The sequence below is a fragment of the Podarcis erhardii genome (genome assembly GCF_964252035.2).
Source record: "Podarcis erhardii genome assembly, chromosome: 11".
Lineage (NCBI taxonomy): Eukaryota > Metazoa > Chordata > Lepidosauria > Squamata > Lacertidae > Podarcis > Podarcis erhardii.
In genome coordinates, this window is record NC_138501.1 from 20,024,526 (window position 1) to 20,046,566 (window position 22,041).

The following is a 22,041-nucleotide window of genomic DNA, read 5'->3' on the forward strand; positions in this document are numbered from 1 at the left end:
ACAACCTCCTTTCGTAGACAAAGCTAACTGAATGCATGAATGGCACTGTGCAGCTAACAAAAGACTGAACCACTTGTATGAAAAGACTCTGTACATTCTTTCCCACAGAAGTCAACGAAAGGGTCGGTTGTCCTAGGCTACGTATTCCGGCATTTAAACCTCGTGGAGATAGATTACTTTGGACTGCGTTACTGTGACAGAAGTCACCAGACGGTGAGTAAAAGCACAACAGTGGCTTTCCAGCGTTAAAGCTAACCCTTCTTGTTTACCACTTTCCAGTCATATTTTAAACTGGCATATACTCTTGTCAGCAAGTTAATTTTTAAACCAGCCTAAATTGAGTTGTCATGGTTATACACAAATAAACACTTCTTTATTTATTTGGAGTTCTTAAAAGAAATGGTCTTTTCTGTTCAAATGAGTAGACCTTCTTATGGATAGGAACAAGTGTCAGGTCTACCTGCATGATTACAACCTTTAGTGTTTGTTTGTTTTTTTAAAAAAATGAGCAAGCAAGTGGTTGAGTAGATTTCCCTTTAAAAGTAAACTTACAGCTGCCATCTACTTGTTATTTGTGACTATGCCAAACTCTAGACATGTTCCCCTAGCTTACCAGCTCTCCCTTGTATGATTTTGGTGCCACACCTCTAGTAAGTCTCTTGTAGAAGGGTATTAGGTGGGAGGCAGACTCTGTTGAATGGATACCTATCATTTCTAGGTTATGCTTTTTGTGGAATCTGAATGAAAGGTACATGTGCTGAACTGAGGTGAAGGTTCACGCGTGTATAGGTGGATAGGTATGACTCAACCAGACTCAAGATTAAATGTTCCATCATATATTGGAGTGATGTAAATGAGCGATGGAAAATCAAGAACTTGCCCATGATTACACATACTGTTTGTGCAAGTTTCAGTCTATTGTCTCATTTCCTTCTTTACTTGATATTGATGATTGGAGTAAAGATATCAGGTGGAGTTCAACATTGCTTTCTTTAAAATGTTCCACTTGTGCAAAAAAATACAGCTTGCTAAATGAATACGTATATTATTTATTTGTGTAGCTGAAGCACTTACAAAACAAAATACATAAAACAGATTAAAATACATTGCATAATTAAAATAATTGTTAAAACCAGCATTTTGTCAGATAAGAGTTTGCCCCATGAAGAATTTCACTTAACATTCCCACAAACCTTTCTCCTTAAAATTGCCACACCAAAGGCATAAAAGGCTACTTTTCCGGAGGTGCCGGGGAACCTGTCTCCTAATAAAAAAATAATGAAATGCCCAATCAAACTTTCAACTGGGAGATATAAATCTTTGAACAAGGCTGTTCTTAAGTCCTTATAGATTGGGCAAACTGGTAAGCAATGGGGTGAATCTTCAGGCACATGGGCAAATGCATAAGGAATTGGGCAATAGTGTCCTTCAACTGTGGCTTGCTAAATAGAACACTCCCCCTCTCCTCCCTTCTCTATTCTGGGGGTTCTCTTGACACCCCCAGAGCCACTGGGGTAGGAGATAGGGAGAAGCTCCATTGAGCAACTAAAAGTCCTTGTGCAAGACTTCCACTAAACATACAAGTACTTTATCATACATTCAGATGAATTACATATTTTACTGAACAAAACAAAGACAAACCTTGATTATGTACGCTTGACTGAAATATTGTTTTTTTAAAATCAGATGTCCCGCAATGTGAAGTATTACATTAAGAATACATAAGCCATAATCAAGCAGAGATTCCTGACATTCTTTAATGATTTTTAATATAACTTTTTAATAGAGTTTTGTATGCCTGCTGTTTCTTTCTTTTTTAAAAAAAACACACACCCTCTATATTAAATAAGAATAATTACACATTTTATTTGTGTTTTAATAGCTATTCCTCATTAATATTTCCCAGGCAGACAAGCAGATCTCAGGGTCTTGCTTTTGAGATCCTTCCCTGTGAGACATGTAGCAGTAAAGACTAGCTGTCCTTAACAAAACAAAAGAAACCACAGAATTACACATTAAGGACTTAGCTGGCATGCAGCCTTTGTTAGCTTAAATGTGACGTCCACCCTATGAAAATGATTGTGGGTGCCTACAAGCAGTGCTTGATGAACGTAATTGAATGATTTTAATGAAACACACAGGCTGGGGTTGGCAATATGATATTACACATGTATAAGCGAGTTGAAGCCTGAATAATTGTATGTGTTTGAACTAGTTCAAACACAGCACTGTGCAATAGCAGAACAAAGTTGTACTTGTGTGTCATGAAAACCGTAGAGCAGTGTGATGAATCTGTAACAGATAAGCAAGCAGAAGGGACCTGTTAAACAAGCATCTTCTCTGTGGAAGTGGAAAAGGGGAGGGGGAATCATGTCTGAGAGGCTGAGTAACAGAAGCATTTGATGATTGACACCATCCATGAAAATGGATAATTTTCAACCTAGCTAATGGCTTCTTACAAACAAGTTCAGAGTGCTTGACCTTAATTTGACTCGGTACACAGCAACAGAATGTTAACAGTGCCATGCCCACTTAAAACTTAAGTACAGTCATACATCACTGGAATTTTCAGCTTATGTGATTTTTTATTTTTGGAACAGTTTAAAGCACACTGCTCTTAAAGCACACAGCTTTAAAAACTGGCTTTGCCAATTTTGTAGAGTGCCGATCATTAGATGTTAAGATCTAGCACCCCTTACCCATGTACTTGTTTTACTCTTTTAAATTAAATCCCAAAGTCTTTATGAAATTGAGGCGGACTTGGGTTTAGAAAGCTATCATACATAGCTGATGCCTTCTGTGAAATTCCGACTCGACTAAAGAGCTTGACATCTCTGGTAGGAGGCTTTCAAGGAAAATATTGGGTATTTTTTGCAGGTTTGTTGTTGCATGGGAGGGACTAGAGGAACTATTTCACAGAGACAAGGGAGCCTCCCTCTGGAGAGATGCCATTTCCTGTGACAAGGAAAAATTACATGCCCCACAACGGGGTGAGCTCCTGTTGTTCGGTCCCAGCTCCTGCCCACCTAAGCAGTTTGAAAACACATCAAGTGCAAGTAGATAAATAGATACCGCTCCGGCAGGAAGGTAAACGGCATTTCCATGCGCTGCTCTGGTTTCGCCAGAAGCGGCTGAGTCATGCTGGCCACTTGACCCGGAAGCTGTCTGCGGCAAACGCCAGCTCCCTCGGCCTATAGAGCGGGATGAGCGCGCAGCCCCAGAGTCGTCCATGACTGGACCTAATGGTCAGGGGTACCTTTACCTTTAGGGTACATGTAGTAGCAGTGACATGTAGTAGTAGAGCGGGACGCGGGTGGCGCTGTGGGTAAAACCTCAGCGCCTAGGACTTGCCGCTCATCAGGTCGGCGGTTCGAATCCCCGCGGCGGGGTGCGCTCCCATTGCTTGGTCCCAGTGCCTGCCAACCTAGCAGTTCAAAAGCACCCCCGGGTGCAAGTAGGTGGAAGTGTCTCCGGACAGCGCTGGCCCCCGGCCTCTTAAGCGAGATGGGTGCGCAACACCAGAGTCGGACACGACTGGCCCATACGGGCAGGGGTACCTTTATCTTTACCTTTTAGTAGCAGCGAGTTAGTGGCTTTTCTTGTCTATGGCTCCTTTCTTATGAATGAGATGTTTGACAGATGGATCAGGTAGCTCTGTAGCTTTCTGCCTGTAGTTTTGACTCCCCCCCAGGGAATCTCCCACATTAAATTTCTGCTGTAGTTAAGTGACATCCTATTTCCATTCCAAAACCATTAGTGTGGAGTGTGCCCCTTCCTTCCTTCCTTCCCTTCTCTCTCTGTTACCGAGGGCAAATGCCCACTTTAACAAATCTGTGCCGTAAGTACCAAGCCTGCAGCAACTCATTAATATTACACAGTGTCATGACTTTTTGCAGCTGACGTGCTGGCAAATAGTGTATTTTGGTAAGCCTGGGCGTTATAATTGTAGGACATGTTCTTTCATGTTTCTGGTTGTGATAGAGCCCTATAGTGATTTGGCAATTAGATTATTAATGTTAAAAAGGCCTGAAACAAAATGCATATCCACGTACTCATAAACGGTATGCTTGGATCCTGCACCTTGATGCTTATTGCTGTAAGGGGCTGAAGCACCTGCTATGTGTTTCCAGGTTGTTCAAAATCTGTTTTTAACAGCCTCTACCTGGAGATTATATCTCTCCTTCTGAAATCAGTTTTTCAGTTTAAAGCGAAGGATGAATTGTGATTTGCCCTTTCTTACATTATAATGCTCTGTTAACAGTGCCTTGTTCATTTAATACAATGTCCAAGATAGATTTGCCACATAATTATTTAAAAAAATAAGTAACAGCAGTGCTTTTTTGTTATCCTTATGAAGATAATCATGACTGCCATTGAGGTGTATAGAGAAGCTTTTGGCTTTCACACACACACACAAAAAGATGCTGACGGAATAATAATGTAAAAGCAGATATAATGTTAGTTTGTAATTTTAACTTTTATTCTTTGGAAAACTTTGCAGGTGTTAGATGCTTACAAAGCACATTCTTTTTTTGTTTCCGTGTATATCTAGGACAGAAGAGAAAAGTAGGCTCAGTTTGCATGTCATGGTTAAATCATAGTTAGTGGTATACAAAGAACAAAGAAATGGCTTCTGATTTGCTCCCTGACAGCAGGACCCGCAATTCTGGATTTTGTATTTTATAGGAAACAGGCTTCATGGTTTGTTTCAGGGTGCAAGCAATATACTTTTTGCATAACCATATAGAAAGCTGGTGTATACTGTCTCCAATTATTCTAGGATAACATTAGCTTATTCTTTTCAGGGCAAGGTAACACCTTTGTTTTAAAGTCTCTTTATATAATCATATGTATTTATAATAGTTTGCTATAACTGTTCTTCTTCGCATGCCTCCTTGACGAGAGGTCTGGAGGGTGGCAACACACGAGCAGGCCTTTTCTGCAGTGGCTTCTCACTTGTGGAATACTTCCCCCAGGGAGGCTCACCTGGTGCCTCATTTACATATCTTTAGGTGCCAGGCAAAAACATTCCTCTTCTCCCATGCCTTTGGCTAATTGAACAATCTATGGCCTTTTAAATTCTTTCTCTGTGTGCGGGAGGGGAATTTTGTTTTTGTTTGTTGCAATGTTATTTATTTTTGTGTTTTTATTTTGTAAATTGCTCTGTGATTTTTCAGATGAAGGACAGTATAGAAATTTAAACAATAAAAAAAATGAAATAACACTGGTTTCTATTACTTTTTTCACAGTACTGGCTGGATCCTGCAAAGACCCTTACAGAACATAAGGAACTAATAAACAGTATGTATATGCAATTGGTTAATCATAAACTGTTTCGTGATGGAGAGGCATAGAAAATACTGCATCTGCAAAGCTAACAGTGTTGACTGCAGATGTCTGGTTAATGTTATGTCTATGGTGACTTTGCACAGAAATACCAATGTGGTGGAAATCAAGTCAGGAAGTAGAAGATAGAAGATAAAATAAGGCTACAGAGAAGCTCATCAATTGCTGATTGCATCTGGCATAGCTTCTCATAAATTTTTGCCACTCCCTCCAAATCTTTGGAGTGATTCCTTTTCATTCCTCCCATTTTTGTGTGGCCTGCATGGAGTAGGAAAATGCGATGGCTACTTAGGCATTGTCACATATCCAAAGTTAAAATCAAGTGCATACTTTCTCCAATAAGGTCTGCTGAAATTAAGGGAACTGATTTCTAAGTAACTATGTTTAGGATTGCAGGGTGTGCTTTAAAACACACACACACAATTAAATGTCCTTATTTTTTATAGCTGGTCCACCCTACACACTGTACTTTGGTGTTAAATTCTATGCAGAAGATCCATGCAAATTAAAAGAAGAAATCACAAGGTATTGTATGAATAACCTTTAACTATTAGCAATAAGAGTGAACGGGTGCTTTTAAAGTATCTAGTAAAATAACTATATAAGCTCATCAAGGAATTGTTCCTTTTTAAAAGAGAGACAGAGAGATGGAGAACAACATAAGACTCTAATTTTCTTGCTATAAATCCTTGTTGGAAAATGATGTTTAACTCTCACTGGTGTTGGAGGGATGGCGTTAAATTCAAAATTCAGCTTATTCACGTCCCTTGTCTTTGCTTATGTTTGTGTTCAAAGTTTTGCCCTGATTGCAGAAGTGTTTTTTATTTTGTCTTGTTTGAGTAGTTATCAGCTTTTTATTTTGCCATTATGGATCTACTTCTACAGAGAGTTTGTTGTTCTCCCATAGCTTTTGTTTTTATTCTAACATATACGATAATCAGTTGCTGATTGGATTGCATTTCAAGTGGCCCTATTCAACATGCAACCTTCGCCCTGATACAGTGAATGCAGTCTGCATACTAATATGCTTTTTTTTAATGCATAAAAGCATGTTGCATTGGAGACAGCACATCATATCCAATAATTCAGTAATATGTGCATGTATTCCTAAGTACTGTATATCTGTAGGCCCCCTATTCCAGATAATTGGGGAAATAGAAGACTATAAACACATTGATGAGAATGCAGTTTATAAGGTTATATACAGGAGATAATTTCAGTACAGTGGTACCTCGGGTTACAGACGCTTCAGGTTACAGACTCCGCTAACCCAGAAATAGTACCTCGGGTTAAGAACTTTGCTTCAGGATGAGACCAGATATCGTGCTGTGGCAGCGTGGCAGCAGCGGGAGGCCCCATCAGCTAAAGTGGTACCTCAGGTTAAGAACAGTTTCAAGTTAAGAATGGACCTCCAGAACGAATTAAGTTCTTAACCCAAGGTACCACTGTAGTGTAGTAAGTGCCTTTTTAAAAAAAAAAAAAAACCACTAACCCTGGTAAAAGTAGTTTGATAACTGTACAGATGTTTTATCTAGTCCAGACCTGCAGTTCAGATACTGCTGAACCATAGCACCTGCCACCCTTGAACATTGGCCATGCTGACTGGGCCTGATGGGAGCTTGAGTCCAGCAACATCTGGTGGGCTTCATGCTCCCCATCCATCCTTGGTACATATTGGTAAATGGCTTGAGGTGTTTCTGTTTTCCTAAGTATCTAGTCACCATGTGTCAGTAGGCCAGATAACCAGCATTTCTGGTTTAGTTCATTTATTCGTAAGTGAAATGTTTTGTTAAAAAGGAGAATGTTTTTGAAGCGATGGATTATACATTGTTCAAAGAAAAGTTATATATATATATATATATATGGGTTGGTATCCATTGTTAGTCGTACTCAGAGCAGACTTGTTGAAATTAATAGGCATGACTAACTTAGGCTAATTAATTTCATTGGGTCTGCTCTGCCTAGATCTTGGTTGGATACAACTCAATGAAAACATTATTGAACAGTAAGGCATTGTGCAAATTCCCAGCATCCTTATGGAACCACAGTTGCCAGGATTCTTTTAAAGAAGCTATGATAGCCAAGTTCTTTATCAGATTGATCTAGAACACCAGATGTATCCCAAGGCTGCTAGTTGTAGTGCCAGCTTCCGCTTCTTAGCTTTGTCATCATAAGTTCACAGCGGTGCATTCATGGCATGTGTCATGCTTTGTCACAGTTTACATGCTGGGCAAGCTTTTCCATTTACGTTTGATTTGAGATATTCAAAGGAAACAAAACTTAATATCCAGTTTGTGGCGTTTGCTGCTTGTCCTCTCCCAAGCTAACCTGGAAATATTCCTTTTAAATAAAACTGCAACGGCAATATATTCGTATGTTAGGATCCTTAGACTTGTATAGTTACTTCTATTTTCTGTCTTTCTTTTAGGTATCAGTTTTTTTTACAGGTGAAGCAAGATGTCTTGCAAGGCCGCTTGCCTTGCCCCGTCAACATTGCTGCTCAGCTGGGAGCCTATGCAATACAGGGTATGTGCTTTGTAATGTGTTTCCCTTCATAAATGCTAGATTTTGTTTAGGTTTGGTCATATTTAGAAACCTGAATTACAGTGAACTTGAATGCTGAACTTGAATCTCAAGATAAATTCCAGAGGACCAGCCATGTTAGTCTGTTGCAGCAAACAATCAGACATAATTTTGACTATGTAAAGCTTTGTTGTGGTTAGGTTTTTGAGGACCGGAGTTCCTTTTTTCTTGATATCCCCCTCTATTTTATGGTCTCTAGTGCATAAAAGATTATGCCACAACAAATCTGCTAGTCTTTACACATGCCCTAGGACTCTGGTTTCCCGCCCCCCCCCTTCAAAATGGATTATGCAGAGCCAATTTGCATGCAGTTTAAATTCGTGCAAATTCAGGTACTTTGGACTCTCCCTCATAAATAGATGACAGGAAAATTGTGAAAAGCTTTATTGTACTTGATTGTACTGTGACAGCATAATATTTCCAGAGCTGATTTGGGGGGTTTGAAGGATGTTACAAGTCATTACATAGATTTAGGATAGGTTTACATTTTGAGTCATTTTATTCTTATAGCTTGTGGAATTCCATGATACAAAAAGACATGCTAAATACTTGAAAGCTGAGAGAGATCGCTAAGATCCAATCTTTCCCACTCTTGCATCTTCATTCTAGAGCTTAGTGCTTTATTCCTAGAAAAGTAAGTGCTGGTACTCACCATGAAGCTGCTACAGTAAGTGCCGCACTTATTAACAGCTATAAAAGAGGTACCGGTACTACATACTCTTGAGTATGCCCTGGAAATAAGCACTGCTAGAGCTCCAGTTTTAAACGGGAGTGTCCACATCTCCTCTTCTTTTTCATGGGGTTACAGTGATCATACTTTGAAGCTTATGAGGGCTGAGGGTTCACAGATACAAAATACTATTACTAGGAATTAAGCGGGAAAATATATTTAACAACCAGCAAAGTAGGAAAAATAAAATAAAATTGTGTAAAATATGTCAGAAAGTGAATACATATTTAAAATTTGTTTTAAATACAGCTGAACTTGGAGACTATGATCCATACAAGCATATTGCAGGTTATGTTTCAGAATACCGCTTTGTTCCAGACCAGAAAGAAGAACTAGAGGATGCTGTAGAACGGATACACAAAACTCTGATGTAAGAATTCAGGTTATAAAATAATGTTGCTTGGGAAATAAAACTGTACAAGGAAAAGGGCGTTAAAGAAGCAGTTCCTTTGTGAGTCGAACTATTGACTGTTGTTTTAAATCTGCTTTCTTATGAGCTGTTTTACTCTGCAATGGTCATAAATATAACCAATGCATTTAATTCTGGCATCTTGTCTCCTTTGTACATTACCACGTGTCTTCACATATCTTAAGGGCTGTCGTATGGAAGAGGGAATAGTCTTGCTTTCTCCTGCTCTGGAGGATAGGACTCAAACCAATGGCTTCAAGCTTACAAGAAAGGAGATTCCGAATAAACATACGGAAAAGCTTTCTGACAGTAAGAGCTGTTCAACGTGGAACGGTCTCCCTCGGGAGATTGTGGAGTCTCCTTCCTTGGAGGTTTTTAAGCAGAGGTTGGCCATCTGTCATGGATGTTTTAGCTGAGATTCTTGCATTGCAGGGGTTTGGACTAGATGATCCTTCTGTCCCTTCCAACACTATGATTCTATGTCTTCAGCTTACAACCGTAGGTGCTATTACACCAATTCATGGAGGACAAGGTTATCAGTGGCTATTGGTCATGATGGCTCTGTTCTGCTTCCCCGGTTGGAGGTATTATGCTTCTGAATGCTAGTTGGTGGGAATTTCAGGTGGACAGAGTGCTGTTGCGTTCATGTCTAGCGTGTAGGCTTTCTATGGGCATCTGGTTAGCCACTGTGAAACTGGGATTCCTGGCTAGATGAGCCATTGACTTTTATCCAGTAGGCTAATCTTACCTTTTTACATTATGGGTAGACATAGAAGGCAGGAGAATCTTAAAGTTATATAGATGCAGAAGCGCAGGAAGAAAAATATGGCAGAAAGAAAAAAGAGACATCAGCAAGAGAATTAACTTATGAAAGGTTGTCAGTGTTTATAATTTTTAAGATTTATCAGCTCATCCGTCAGCAATAGCTGTTTCGTAAAATCTTGCATGTCTTAATCAAAAAGGTGAGAGACGGAAAAACATATTTGAGCGATGAGTCAGGTGGTTAAGTTATGGAATGTGGAGCCAAATGAATAGAGAGATAAGGCCTCCTTGATAAGATGATTGCAGAACTGAATGCCAAAACGTGTAGAAGCTGAAAAACACTGAGATGTCTCTTGTTCAGGAGGGATGGGTGATGGGCAGAATTTGTGAGCTGGAAAACCAGATTTTAAGGAATTTATTCATATATAAGAATGGAAAAATAAGGTGAACTATCTGGTGAGATGTGCAAAACTATGCAAAAACTTGCGATTCTATAAAAACACTGGCATTACATTGTGTTGAAACATACTGCGAATACAGATGCTATTTATAAAGGTTAACGGAAAAATTTAACCTTATTTTGACAAGTTATTTTGAAATCTTCCCTCTTTCCCCTCCAAAACAAGAATTAAATTGAACTAGGATTTTAAGCCTGTTAGCTTCCTGGGCCTTTTCACTCTTGGAATTGGAATGCATTAAATGCATCTGGGACCTAGTTCCTGAAATTAGGATGTTGTTCTCCTGATCAGTAAGGAACTCATGTATGAGTGTAATATAAGATGAGTAATTTAAAAAACCTAACAAAGCAGAATTTTTTTTACTAATAATGAAAAGTGAGGCTAATTTTGGACAATATTGTGAGGATATCTGTTTAAGTAACCCACCTGATATTCATAAATTACTGTGCAATGTGGGGTGCAGCAAGTTGCAGTGGTCATTTAGGGGCTTATCTGCCCCAGCTGACTTGTTGCAGCAGTTTGGGTAGAAGGCAAGCTGGAAATACCGTGTTGGCCCGAATATAAAGCCACACCTTTAAAATTGGAGGGGGGAAATGAAAAAAAGAAAAAATACCTGAATGTAAACCACTCCCTCGCTGCTCCTGGCTGCATGGGGTGGGGGTGGGGAGCCGCACTTTGTTCTCAGCGGCCTTTCCCCTTCCTCACTCTCTCCCTTCCTGGCCTTGGGAGAGAGGATGGAGAAATACGTGCGGGGCAGGTGCTGTTTGCCCTGCACTCTTGGCCATAAGGTATCGAATATAAGCCGTGCTTTAACTTCTCATGGTCGGATTTGGGAATAAAAGTGTGGCTTATACAGTGGTACCTCTGGTTACGTACTTAATTCGTTCCGAAGGTCCGTTCTTAACCTGAAACTGTTCTTAACCTGAAGCACCACTTTAGCTAATGGGGCCTCCTGCTGCCGCAGCACCACCACAGCACGATTTCTGTTCTCATCCTGAAGCAAAGTTCTTAACCCGAGGTACTATTTCTGGGTTAGCGGAGTCTGTAACCTGAAGCGTTTGTAACCTGAAGTGTATGTAACCCGAGGTACCACTGTATTTGGGCCAATATGGTATATAACAGCTTTCCTTAATATAAAAGCCAGGGAGAGGGAAGGAGAGGAAGTAGAGGCTAGGGGGCAGGGGATAGTGGCAAGGAATGTTTTCAGTCACATTTACCAAATGTGCTGCAAAATGAATGTTCTTATTCTGCGATAAAAACCATTTTGAAGGCTTTTCTGACGCAATAAACAACCCCGTTCGAAGTAATATTAAATGATAAATTCTGTGTTATCACGTGAGAAATTCAGGTATAGATCTGACTAGTGCTGTATATTTTTAGAAAAAGAGGCGCCAGAACTAAATATGACATAATAGGCATCACTGAAACCTGGTGGGATAAGTCCCACGACTGGAATGTAATAATGGAGGGATACAATCTATTTCAGAGAAACAGACCAGACAAGAAAGGAGGAGGAGTGGCGTTATATGTCAGGGATGTGTATACCTGTGAAGAGATCCAAGATTTAGAACCTCAAAGCCAAAGTGAGAGCATTTGGGTCAAAATTAAGGGAAAGAAGAATAACAGTGACCTCACTGTGGGAGTTTACTATAGATCCCCAAGCCAAACGGAGGACATAGATGATGCCTTCCTGGAACAGATGGCCAAGCATGCAAAAGGAAGGGAGATAGTAGTAATGGGGGACTTCAATTACCCGGATATTTGCTGGATGTCAAACTCAGCCAAGAGCATAAGGTCAAACAGATTCCTCACTGGCCTTGCAGACAACTTTGTTGTCCAGAAAGTGGGAGAAGCAACAAGAGGAACAGCCATTTTAGATCTGGTCCTAACCAATGTTGATGACCTGGTTAGTGGGGTAGAAGTGGAAGGTTCATTAGGCGTGAGTGATCATGCTCTTCTGAAGTTTACTATACAGTGGAAAGGAGCAGCCAAGCATACTAGGACTCAATTTCTTGACTTTAAGAAAGCCGACTTCATAAAACTTAGGGAAGTGCTGGGTGAGATCCCATGGACAGTAATACTAAAAGGAAAGGGAGTTCATGATGGCTGGGAGTTTGTTAAGAGGGAGATAGTAAAAGCACAACTTCAGGCAATACCAATGAGACGGAAACATGGAAGGTGCCTAAAGAAGCCAGGGTGGCTATCTAAAGAACTTTAAACTGAGTTAAGATTAAAAAAGGAGGTGTACAAAAAATGGAAAAAGGGGGAAACCACCAAAGAGGAATTCAAACAAATAGCCAGCACGTGTAGACACAAAGTCAGAAAGGCTAAAGCACAGAATGAACTCAGGCTTGCTAGAGAGGTTAAAAGCAACAAAAAAGGCTTTTATGGGTATGTTCGTAGCAAAAGGAAGAACAAAGAAACAGTGGGGTCACTCAGAGGAGAAGATGGTGAAATGCAAACAGGGGACACAGAAAGGGCTGAACTCCTCAATGCCTTCTTTGCCTCAGTCTTCTCCGATAAAGAAAACAATGCCCGACCTGAAGAATTTGGAGCAAATGATTCAGCAGAGGAAACACAGCCCAAAATAACTAAGGAGATAGTACAAGAATACTTGGCTAGTTTAGATGTATTCAAGTCTCCAGGGCCAGATGAACTGCATCCAAGAGTATTAAAAGAACTGGCAGATGTGATCTCAGAACCACTGGCAGTCATCTTTGAGAATTCCTGGAGAACAGGCGAAGTCCCGGCAGACTGGAGGAGGGCAAATGTTGTCCCTATTTTCAAAAAGGGGGAAAGAGAGGACCCAAATAATTACCACCCAGTCAGTCTGACATCAATACCAGGGAAGATTCTGGAGCAGATCATTAAGCAAACAGTCTGTGAGCACCTAGAAAGGAATACTGTGATCACCAATAGTCAGCATGGATTTCTGAAAAATAAGTCATGTCAGACTAACCTGATCTCGTTTTTTGACAGAATTACAAGCCTGGTAGATGAAGGGAACGCAGTGGATGTAGCCCTGGATCTGATGGTTCTTAGAGAATCTTAATATGTGTGCTGCAGCACTTATTCAGGATCCTTCCAGATTTTATTTACAATTAAGTGGTATAAAAATTTCTGTTAAATAAACGGGACTTCACAAATTGGTGTCATCTTCGGCCTGTAATATATCTGGTTAAAACACATCTCTGGATAATTGTATTCTCACAAACAGTATTAAATCTTCACTCTAAGTGAAATATTTTGCTATAAGACTTAGTAGCAGAATACTTAAGGGAGATTGAAGCTCCCTGGAAAGCCCTTACCTGCAGCAAGCATACAAATAAGCCTCAGAAAGAGTCAGTTCATGCCCTGGTTCATATGTTGTTTGTGGCATACATGCAAATGATATAACTGTGAGGCAGACTTCACACAAATGCTCAGAGATGCTGGTTCACAGCTTCTCTCCATCAAAGGGGGAAAGGGGAACATTTTGCTAAAGGTGTGTGTGTGTGGGGCTCATATGTTACATCATCTGCATGTTCAAGGGGATATGTACGAAACAGCTATGTCAGTATTTCGGCAAGCATAACTTTTAAAATAATTTTTCTGTACTTTATAAAATATATTTTATTATATTAAACAGGGGGCAAGTTCCGGCTGAGGTAGAATTGAATTACTTAGGAGTGGCAAAGACACTTGAAATGTATGGAGTTGATCTTCATCCTGTTTATGTAAGTTGCATTTTTGATGTATTTTGTATATTTTATGCTGTGAACCACCCTGATATATTTGGATGAAGGGCACTATACAAATTTAAAATGAATGAATGAATGAATGAATGAATGAATGTCTTGCCAGAGTGGTGCATGCTCTGGTTATCTCTTGCTTGGACTACTGCAATACACTCTACATGGGGCTACCTTTGAAGGTGACCTGGAAACTACAACTAATCCAGAATGCGGCAGCTAGACTGGTGACTGGGAGTGACTGCTGAGACCATATAACACTGGTCCTGAAAGACCTGCATTGGCTCCCAGTACGTTTCCAAGCACAATTCAAAGAGTTGGTGCTGACCTTTAAAGCCCTAAATGGCCTTGGCCCAGCATACCTGAAGGAGCTTCTCCACCCCCATTGTTTAGCCCAGACACTGAGGTCCAGCTCTGAGGGCCTTCTGGCAGTTGCCTCACTGCAAGAAGTGAAGCTACAGGGAACCTGGCAGAAAGCCTTCTCGGTAGCGGCGCCTGCACTGTGGAATGCCCTCCCATCAGATATCAAGGAAATAATCAACTATCTGACTTTTAGAAGACTTCTGAATGTAGCCCTGTTTAGCGAAGTTTTTAATGTTTTATCACATGATGATGATGTTGGGAGCTGCCCAGAATGGCTGGGGCAACCCAGCCAGATGGGTGGGGTATTATTATTATTATTATTATTATTATTATTATTATTATTATTATTATTATGAAACTGTTGACAGTTGCCCCAGGCAATTACTGTAATGTCTTGCCAGTGTTGGAGCTTAAATCAGAGGTAGCTAACCTTTGGCCGTACAGATGTCTTTGGACTTCAGACACTGTCAGCCCCAGCCAGCATCTCTGGTGGGCAGGAATGATGGGAACTGTACTTCAGCATCATCTAGAGAGCTGCAATTCAGCAGCCCTTGGCTTAAATGAATACATGCAGCTCTTCAGATTGTAAAGATTGAACCTGCCACTGAAGTTAATGTAGTTGCCTTGATACACACAGACACAAAATTGTATGTACATCTTTTGCTTTGAATAGCAGACTTCGGTGCCATATCACAAGCTGCTGTTTTTGTTTCAAAAGGAGTTTGCCCTACAATGAGAGCTCCTTTTGGCACATGGGCTTGGCTATGCAGTTCTTTGGTCCTCAACAATGTCAACAATTTATTTATTTGTTTCATAAAACGTATATATTTGCTTGATTGTAGAAAAATCCTCAAAACAATTGCCCTTAAAAGGCTAGGGAAAACTGGCACCACAGAATGCAAAACACTAATTATTCTATTTCATAATCCCATGCTCTTCTTTTTTTTAAAAAAGTGGAGTCTAAATCCATTGGAACACATACTTAGGAGAACCATGGATTAAGGAGCCTTTCTATGAAAGAATGTGGTTGCATTTCCATATAAAAGGCAATTAACTATGCTGGAAGAATAATATGGGTTACAAATCTAAGGGATTTATTCTAAGTGTTGTTATAAGATAAAAGGGTTTCATTACAAAGAATGTGTTCGGGCAGGAAATATGAAAGCAACACTGAGAATCTGAGTAAGGCCCTTAAAAAGTTCAAAGTAACGAGACATAATAGATAATTAGTAGCTCAGAGCTACAGAAATTTTGTTAATATTAACGCTGAAAGTTCCTTCAATATGCAGGACATAGAAAAAGAATCTTCAGTGTCATACTGCATTGTATGTCCTTTCCTAACCACCACATTACATCAGCTTAAGGAACGTTCATTGTGCCTATTTTCACAGTGGCTCCAGTTCATCTTTTAGACAGGAAGCTCTCTGTAAATGTGTGTGTGTGTTTATGTGTATAATGTTTAAACTGTTTTGCAGGGTGAAAACAAATCAGAGTACTTCCTAGGGTTGACCCCTGTAGGAGTGGTTGTCTACAAGAATAAAAAGCAAGTTGGGAAGTATTTTTGGTAAATATCATCTATCTTGTAGCCCCATTTTTTAAGAAAAAGATTACCAAAGATTGCATGGTGTATTTCCATTTATAAATGTTTTCTACATAGAGCAGTTTTGTATATTTCAAACTGGAAACATGGAGACAATGGGTTGGGTCCACCCTGTCTTTGGTGGAGCTCTGCTAACTGGGTGCTCTTGTAGGGTGAAGAAGTATTTTTGTCAATTCCTCTATCCCTCCTTTAATAGCATATGCACCGCAAGCAGCTGCTCCAGTAGGCTAGGGGTCCCTCTGGAACATGGTGGGAAGTGGTGCAGAGGGCTACAAGGGGAAGGAAAGTGTGCCAAATATCTCATTTTCCTTCTGCCTTCAGGAGCTTCCAGTTAGCGCAGCAGGAACCTCTGCTGGGTCTTAGCCCCATCTATCAATGGAAACAGTCCATCTGTTCAGTGAGGGAGGTGTTTATATTTGGACCAGTTGTTTAATATGAGTGCATTTAAATATTTCCCTCTAAAGGGTACCTACCAACCTACAAATTGGAAAAAAAAGAGAAACTTCACCAGTGATGAACATGCTTCCTGCAAAATTTTAATTCGGAGCCATTTCTAGCAAGACTTCATTCAAAAGAAAGCAGTTCCTGAATATCTGCTGTAGAGAAGTCAAATAGGCTGTTGATTGATATTTCTACTTATAAGATAATCGTTACTGGCTTGCATGTTTCATAGCTAGACTGGCTAATTCATTAATGAATATACTTGTCATTAAACCTTCAACTGTTCCAATTTTTTAATGGATCTGTTGGCTTAATCGTCATGTATTTTGTGTGTGTGTTTTTCTAACACTTAGGCCTAGAATTACAAAAGTCCACTTCAAGGAAACTCAGTTTGAGCTCAGAGTTCTGGGAAAAGATGTAAGTTTATATTTTGTAGCTTGAAAATAATGCTTGTTAAACATGTATTGATTGTGTTGTATTTGTATGTAACTAATAGTTACAGAGTGATTTTTAACACACACACACACACGGCTTGGTCTTGGTCTGTGTCTTACCTGCTTTTTTAATACTACTTGTAACATTGAGAGGGGAGAAACATTTGGGGGACAAAAGTGATGCATTCACCATCAGGCTTCTTTATGTTGCCCATTAAGTTTGAGGGGCTTGTATTATAAAGTTCTTAGAAGAGGTCAATCTCATTCACACAATGCTAAAACAAAACATGGCTTAGTGTGAACAAGCAAACATGCAAGCTACTCTAGGGGAGATTGGTCGCAGCTCATGATTTGTCTACAGAGAGCTATCCCAAGAGTTAGGATTCAGCCTATAAACTAAGCCAAACCATGGCTTAGTTTAACATAGTATAGCAGTGGAATGACCAGAGGATGAGCAAAGCAGCTGCAATATTCTTTCTATGAGGCTGCACATGTGCTTGTTCACAGTAAATCATGGTTGCCTTAGCATTATGTGTGAACTGGACTAGACTAGTGGGACTTTATCTGTGCCATCTGTTAACACAGCATAGATTACCGTATTTTTCGCCCCATAGGGCGCACCGGCCCATAAGGCGCACCTAGTTTTTTTGGGGGGGAAAATAAAGAACCCCCCCCCAGGCGCGGAAGGGGAGGTAAGAGCTTGCAGGGCGGACGGGGAACCCTCGGCGCCCGGTGGCAACAGGGATCAGCCCGGCACTCCATGTGCGCTGCCAACTGCTCGGTCTTTGTCAGGGCATATCTCCGCACCTAGGCTTTGCTTCCCTGGATGCGCCCCTGCAAGGTTTTTGCCCGGCTTGGGATGCGCCCTCCTCCCTCTCTCCTTTCCGCCCGAGCCAATCTTTAACTTTACTCTCTCGGTGGGCAGTTCTCCGTGCCACCTCCGAGGGGGTCGGCGCTCCCTTTAAACGGAGCGTGCAACCTCCGAGAGGCGCTCCAGCCCTTCCTCTTCTAGGGGCGCAGAAAGGGCGGACAGATGCTGTCCTTCCATTTCTCTCTGGCCACTTTCATGGGGCTCTGCTTTTGGAGCTCTTCCTCACCGCGCCCCCCCCCCCGCCTCTGTTTTTACGACCATTTCTTCCCTTTTGCTCTTCAAGAGAACCGGGGCTTCCTCTTGTAACTTCTGCCTGCAGTAGTGGCCTTATGAATGCAGGGAGAGGGGAGTGGGGGTGTCCCTTAGTTATTCTCCTGGTTTTGTTAAGTAAAGTTTCGCTCCGGGCTGGAGTAACTGGCTGTGGGGTGGGGGGTGGGGAGAGAAGAATTGAAGAGGCGCTTCATCCCGCGCTGGGCTCACTTGCTCCAGCGGCTCACGGACACATGGATTTGATTATTGCGAAGTGTTAAAAGCAACCTCTCCTCCTCCTCTCTGCTGTTTGCTCTGATTTATTGGAAGCGGGAAGGGGGGGCGGGGAGGAGGAGGAGGGGCCACTTTAACATTCCAGGAGTGTTCAGGATGAGTATTGCCAAAGCAACGGGCAAAGGCAGGAGTGGGGTGGGGAGCAGGAGGGCAGCTTGGTTTTTCGCAGACAAAGGTAGAGCGTTTCTCTGGACTGACCATGCAGCGTTCACTTCGCTGTAACACAATAGGCTTGTAAGTCCTCCCTTTTAGGAGGCGAGTTGACAGGGTTGGTGCGGATTGTTCGCGCTTGGCGAAGCTGCGACACGCGGAGAGAGAGAGAGAGAGAGAGAGAGAGAGAGAGAGAGAGAGAGCTGGCTTCGGTTTTGTTTAAATCCCCTCGGTGGGATTTCGCTGTCTTAACATTCCCGCCCCCACTTTGGAACGCACCTGATTAGTAGGACAGGTCTCTCCCCCTCACTCAGCGCGCCCCCAGGCTTCGGGTGCAGGCACCTCTCCCCAAGCCGTGGGAGAGCTGTGCGACTTTGCGCAGCTCAGCGCGCCCCCAGGCTTCAGGTGCAGGCAGCTCTCCCCAAGCCGTGGGAGAGCTGCGTGAAGTCGCGCAGCTCTCCCGCGGCTTGCGGATAGCTTCCTGAAGCCTGGAGAGCAAGAGGGGTCGGTGTGCACCGACCCCTCTCGCTCTCCAGGCTTCAGCGAAAGCCTGCATTCGCCCCATAGGACGCACACACATTTCCCCTTCATTTTTGGAGGCGAAGAAGTGCGTCCTATAGGGCGAAAAATACGGTAGATTGCTTGGAAGTGCTGCTACAGTTACCTTAGATACTTGTTGGTAAATGCTTTGAAATTATCCAGATGAATGGGAAATCTGGAAGCTTTAGAAAAGAAACATTGTTGTTTTTGGTTTTAAGACTGGTGACTGACTGGGCTTTTAATATGAGAGCTCATTGTTGTGCTTAAAAGAACTGACAGCATTTGGTAATGTCAAGTTCTGACAAGAATACTGTTAAGGAAGCATTTCAAAGAACAAGGATGCAAAATATTATGTACTCTTTACTGTCTTTTAAAAATGTCTTCTGCACTGAACTCATGAAACTTGGTTAGAAATTAGGACTGGGTGTTGGGATTGTGTGTCCCTCCCTGAACCACACACCAGTTTGTCCCACCCATTCTACTTTCTGCTTCAAAGTTACCAATGCCAGTTAAAATCATCCTAACCTTGGTTAAGTGGGGAGACTAAGGCCCAGTGTGGAAATCTGTCAAGGAATGCCCTTATTCAGGTGTCAGGTGTCATTGTGAACAAGAGTAGAGAGGGTGAGATGCAGTCCAAGTACAAGAGTTTACAGTTCACTGCCTATCTCCAAAACCATGGTTAATGGTTCTGTCTGCATTGATCCTATTGCAATATATTTGGTTAAATACATTTGTTAGTTCTGCTAAATAACCTATTCAGAAATTATGTTGCATGGTTGTTTTTTATTGAGGAATTTAAATGTCAAATCAATGGAATGTCTTTAAGCAAAGTTTTACTGTTTGATCTTAAACTGAATATCGCTTGAATATAAATCAGTGTTCACCAATCTGGTGCCATACATGTATTATTGGACTATAGTCCAAATTATCTCTGACCTTTAGTCTTGCTTGCTGGGCTGATGGGAGTCAGAGTCCAAAATCGCTAGGCAGCATCTGGTTAGTGGAGGCTGATATTGACTGACATAGACTGGGGAATGTAGGTTATTCTCCAGATAATACCAAATAGAAAAGATAACAGTTTGTTGCATTTAGCACTTTGTATTCCTGCTGTGATAAAACTTCACATTATAATTATCTGAGGGAAGCTGTTACTACTTATAGCTTCTCCTCCAGGCAAATTAAATTAAAAATAAAACACCAATGAAAATTTCAAAGCCCTTATCCAACTCTCATTTAGAGATAATGGAAAAAAGACAAGCAATTCCACAAAGTAGATTTAATAACTAAAGTCTTGCTTAGATATATTATATAATGTGGGACATGTTAATGAGGAAACTTTCAGGGTAATGATGGATCTAGCTGTTTATAGGATTTTATTTTGGTTAGCTAAGCAAACAAAAGCCAAAGCTAGAACATATTGCTTTGTTAATTCAGTTTGACAGCATGACCATCCTGAATGACAGAGCTATTTAATTAAGTGGTCAGGTGAGCCAGGACCAGTGCCTGACCTGCTGCTCCAATCTTACAATTTGCTTTTTCCTGGTTGCTGCCATCACCTTATCTTATCCATCATGTTTCCTTTTGATACAGTGAATGCATGAGCAGCATCAAAATGGAAGCCTGGCAACTGGGATTGAGGTGCAGGCCACCATAGTATCTCAGCAACAGAGAGAAGGGAAGATGAGCAAAACACAAAACAAAACCTCAAGACAGATAGAAGAAATATAAAAAGGCAATACAATAAATAATCTTGTTTGACATTCTTTGGTAAATTTAATCAATCTGTTGCTTTTTATAGCGGAAACCTCAGTGCTGCAAGCTTGTAGAAGCTGGAGATGCAGCAAACCTTCACCAAAGTAGAATTTTAGTCTCTCTGTATGAATTGCACTTACACTGTGCAAAAAAGGACATTTAATCTCTTCAGGCTGGCAGAACCCAATTCTGCAGTCACTAGGTGTAGATAATAAATGACCAAGATAAAGGAGCTTGACCTGTGAATTAACTTGGGGAAATATTTATAAATGTGATGGTAGATTTGAGAGTTTCTCTTTTTTATAATCATGCTGCTTCCACATTTCCACACCCCTTTTATTTCTACAGAAGAGAGGAAGTTCGACAATATGTTCCTTTCAGTTTCCCATTTTGCTGTATCTTGGCAGATTCTATGAAACCTCTTGAAACCTGTACCTTCCTTATTGTACTCTGTCTTTTGTTGAATGGAATTAAAGCTTGTTTCCTTTAGAGCTTAAATTCTGGTTTTCCAAGTATGTTCAAATATTTCATAGAAGCATTTACAACAGAATGCTTCTGCAACAGAAAATATAACAAGCAATAAGTAATGCAATATCAGGGAAGGAATTTGTGCTTTGGCTAATAGCTATTTTGCATTGACCTGTGGTCAATAAGCTACTCAGCCGAGGTTTAATTCAGGCAGGCAACACCCACCCATATTACCATACCACTTCAGACCCTTTATTCCTTACCATAGATCCAATTTAGGTTGGAAATAAAGAGTAGCCTACTGATTACACCATGTGGCATGGCCTCCATGGGAACCGCAAATAATTTAGTCTTGTCACTCCCTGAAAATTTAAATTGAATTGATTGTGTCTCTATAGTGATTGAGGTGAAACATGTTTTTTGCTTGTTCCTGTGCTGGTAATGGTTGGTTCAAACAGTAAACCCAGCAGCCATTTACTGATGGCACAGTCAAATCAAAGGTCCACAAAAGGTTTGCAAGGAAGCAGGACCAAGATTCAGTCTTCAGTTGAGGGTAAGGACAGCCAGTAGACAGCCAGGGGCTGCATGTCCCATCTGAGGGCAGGGAGTAGACTGGAGAACAGGATTACCAATTTTGCCTTGGCTACTGGCTTGTGCTCAACTCTAATTCCTTCATTTCTAAAGCAATGTTCAGGTTTTTGTAAACAAGCTTGGCCAGAGCTTGGTGCAAAAAGTAATCTCAACAGGTCTAGCACCCTTTCATCTGTTAACTATGAATCTTATGGGTGACAAATCAATTAGAGAGAGGCCTTTGGGTTTCCAAGAGATCTAGGGAACTTCAGAGGCACCATGTTCCCTAG

The 22,041-nt window shown here is 41.1% G+C and overlaps 1 protein-coding gene and 1 long non-coding RNA gene across 5 annotated transcripts in view; one reads left to right on the forward strand and one right to left on the reverse strand.

Moving 5' to 3' along the window:
• The window catches only part of LOC309352253, a 248,763-nt gene that overhangs the window by 88,659 nt on the left and 138,063 nt on the right, over window positions 1–22,041 (reverse strand). The window lies entirely within an intron of this gene.
• EPB41L4A (erythrocyte membrane protein band 4.1 like 4A) overlaps window positions 1–22,041 on the forward strand; it is a gene marked incomplete at its 3' end in the record, with an annotated part of 98,032 nt that overhangs the window by 37,256 nt on the left and 38,735 nt on the right. For 3 of the 4 annotated variants that reach the window (XR_014161106.1, XM_081880442.1, XM_081880443.1), the window contains exons 3-10: window positions 109–213; window positions 5,250–5,301; window positions 5,793–5,871; window positions 7,775–7,872; window positions 8,909–9,029; window positions 13,917–14,004; window positions 15,858–15,946; window positions 16,777–16,840. Coding sequence is in view for 3 of the 4 variants with exons in the window: in XM_081880442.1 (XP_081736568.1) it covers window positions 109–213; window positions 5,250–5,301; window positions 5,793–5,871; window positions 7,775–7,872; window positions 8,909–9,029; window positions 13,917–14,004; window positions 15,858–15,946; window positions 16,777–16,840 (696 nt within the window). Of the gene's footprint in view, window positions 1–108; window positions 214–5,249; window positions 5,302–5,792; window positions 5,872–7,774; window positions 7,873–8,908; window positions 9,034–13,916; window positions 14,005–15,857; window positions 15,947–16,776; window positions 16,841–22,041 lie in introns of those variants that run through there. The other variant, XM_081880444.1, reaches the window with a different exon arrangement.